Below are 3403 nucleotides of genomic sequence, written 5' to 3'. Positions count from 1 at the left end.
TTATAAGAACTTTATACATTTTTTCAAAGTTTCCAACAAAAAATAAGTTTTAAAATCATAATTACATAATGTAGATTGCATAAAAGCTCAAATCTTATCTAACTCTTTATCGGACTCCAATTCAATATCCTCTTCTTCATTTGATTTGTCCTTCGTGTCATCTGCTACAAAATCGGCTATATATATAGGAGTGGCATTCCCACCACACCTCGTGCATCGGTAGCGCCCCTATGTGCGCCATTTTGAACACTGAATACTACTGACATGCTGTCTTAAAGTGTGTCCCTCGAGACCTTGTTCCAAAAACCTTGATCCCTTTTCTTTCTTGGCCAAACTCTAACTGACTTGAACTGGAGCATTTAGAATGTAAGAACCACGTACAGTCCTCCGACGGTGCCATATCCCTGTCAAACTATTGGGCACCGACTCCTTGGACATTCTAGGACACATACCATTTCTTTAATTTGAGATTGATACAAGACTTTTCTCCCCAGATCACGTTTCTAACACTGCTGTGTGGTGTTTTCAACAATTTATATATGTTTTTTCTTTTAATTTCTGACGTTGTTTCCTATATCTTTTTATGTTTTTCTTTTAATTGCTGACATGCAAGGTATAACCCCAATTTTGTAAATCTTGAGATACAAACTAGAAAATTATTTAAACTATTGGTGTAAAAGAATCAACATAATATGAGAAAAATTGAACTCACTGAATTTGTTAATACATGATATGCAATTTATGATACATGAATAATTTTGATTCCGCTAGTGATACAAAGTGCAACAAATACTCGTTACCTCAAAAGATTTCACTTCAAAAATTTAAACATAGAAGGGTAATAATTGCATTGAAGAAAGATATTACATGAAAATATAACATATATGTGTCCTGCTTTCTTGAAAAGTTACATGAAGTGTCGTATTTCATGTCATCGAATTTATTAGGACAAACAAAAACCACCATTTGGAGGGTATGAAGCCCCATACTTGAAGTAGAAAAGAAATCCTTGAAAGGTCACTCCCACTCCTTTGAAAGCATCAATATCAAGTGAGCAACTTACACCTATAGTTCATCAGGCACATTTCACGCATGACAGGACATTTTCAACCAAGCCTTACAAAATAGTAATACAGAACCTACTTTTTGCTCAGATGTTCAAAACATATCTCAAACAGACACAGCAAGTTATTTAAACAACCAAGAATCTCTTCAACCCTACTTCGGTGAACATTCATAATTCAATTTTAATCCAACAACAAACATTCAAAACCAACTCAGCTCAGGAAGAAATGAAATTAGACAATAAGTGAAACAGCATAGCAAGAGATTACATGTAAGAGTTTAAGAAGCCAACAAGAATACAGAAGGCTAGAACCCAGCAAGTACATGCATGTCCCAAACATTTCATGACCTAAAACAAAAACACCTCAGTTATTTAGAGAAAAATAGGTAACTTAATAAAGAGATGAAATTCTAATGACACGATCAAGTCCTGAAAAATCACAAACTTTCTCAAAGTCGTAAGAAAATAGGTATTTCTACCTTTGAGCATAAGTCAAAAAATAGTGATATTAATAGTACCAGTAAACATGTGGAAAAATATAGCAAAATGGTTACAGTCTGATTCATACATTTAGAAGAGCTACCTAGAAGCTGATAAGGAAATCCAAAGAAAGAAGAATTAGAAAACCATAACAAGAAACATGAATTGTTTAAGAAAGATGGACTATAACAAGCATGCTTGTTATTTACACTAAACTGTAAAAACCATTTCACATGGGAAAACTGTTAATTTCCAAGGGCATCACCATGACGACACCAATATTTTAACAGAAAGAATGGAAAATCATGAACATTTAAACATAAAAGAATTCTAATACGGTAGTCTGAATCCTGAATCCAAGAATTATTGACACTAAAATTAACACAATGCAAGACAAATCTATATAAGAATTAAAAATACACATAATGAAAGGACAACTGAATAATGATAGAGAGTCAACCCCAACCCCGTCAACATGAGTAACTACTAACCTGTCAATATCCACAAGAAGTCAGCTGGAATTACCAGCAAGATCAGACTTAAATTTCTCATCGTTACATTCTTAATTCTGTTTGTCAGCAGCAGCTCCAATGGTTCAACCAGAACTAAAAAAATTATCGTCCATGTTACCCCTACGAGTCTGACCAGGCATTGACTCAGCTGCACCTTGGGTATCTGTGTTACCAAGTTGAGCCAATTTTCCACTGAATCCAGTCCCCAAAATGCCATTATATCCATTGACGGCAAAGCACATTACTCCAGCACCACCATTCAAGTGCGAGGGATAGATGGGAGTTGTACCACCATAAGGCAACAAGCTTCCCCCAACTCCAACCATTGCAGAAGCATTCCAAGGACTCCTAGGCCCAATTGGAGTGAGACCATAACCAAGTCCACCATACCCTCCAGAGTCATAACCACCACCATAAGTTCCAGTTCCATAACGATAACCCACATCATTTCCATATCCAGAGGGGTAATACCCGAATCTGGTGATATAAGTTGGGTAACTTCCATGCTGATAAGAGTTAAAATTAGAGCCTCTTCCACCACCCAGTCTTCTATTAGAACCATTGTTGCTACCGCTAATTCCATCTTTAGGTACGGCCCTTTTGACCTCCACGAGCTTTCCATTCAACTCATAAAAGTTCTTCTTCATAACATCTTCAACAGAATCCTCCAAATCAAAAGTAATAAAACCGAAACCCCTTGGCCTATGGGTCACACTATCCTGCATTATAACGACATCTGTTATCATACCAAACGTCTCAAAGTAACTTCTGAATTCTTCTTCAGTTAGGTTAGCTGATAAACCTCCTACAAAAATCTTCTTCGTCCTAAACTTATCATTGCTCCTACCACTAGTCCTATTATCCCTACTCAATCCCCTATTATGCTGCTGTTGTTCACTCCTGGGAATTGCCTTTTTCACATCTGCCTATTAAAAGATATGACAAACAAAATTAATAAAAACAAGCACACCGAAATAACAATTGATAGTGCATAAACTAACAATTGACATACAGGATAACACAAGTACTTGTATTAAAGACCTAGTTTTCACTTTGTTGCACAAAGCAACATTCTCAACACGATAATAAATCAGAAGAAACTGAAGTACTGTTTTGGGGGGTGGGGTATCAAACGAAGATAGAAAATCTTTTACAGAATAAAAAAAAGAAAGAAACTTTTCACGGTTAGAGTTATTATGTTTATTTATGTTTAACGGAGAAAAACAACCATTAAAAATTACAATAATTTGATTGCACAAAGAGAAAATAGGACAAAAATCAAACCGAGTGAGACACTACTAAACATAAGAATTAGACAATCCCCTTTTTCATAAAGAAAAAAAAA

At 35.4% G+C, this 3403-nt stretch overlaps 1 protein-coding gene across 1 annotated transcript in view; it reads right to left on the bottom strand.

The window, feature by feature from the left end:
• Window positions 1–592: 592 nt before the first annotated feature.
• Window positions 593–3403, bottom strand: part of LOC111371176 (heterogeneous nuclear ribonucleoprotein 1-like) — a 15829-nt gene continuing 13018 nt past the window's right edge. Inside the window, exon 3 of the mRNA XM_022993081.1 lies at window positions 593–2984. Within this exon, the coding sequence (XP_022848849.1) occupies window positions 2142–2984 (843 nt within the window). The 3' untranslated portion in view covers window positions 593–2141. The remainder of the gene's footprint in view (window positions 2985–3403) is intronic.

Source organism: Olea europaea, chromosome 22 (genome assembly GCF_002742605.1).
Source record: "Olea europaea var. sylvestris chromosome 22, O_europaea_v1, whole genome shotgun sequence".
NCBI lineage: Eukaryota > Viridiplantae > Streptophyta > Magnoliopsida > Lamiales > Oleaceae > Olea > Olea europaea.
Note: the sequence above shows the minus strand (reverse complement) of the source record. Positions and strands in the feature narration are given on the sequence as shown.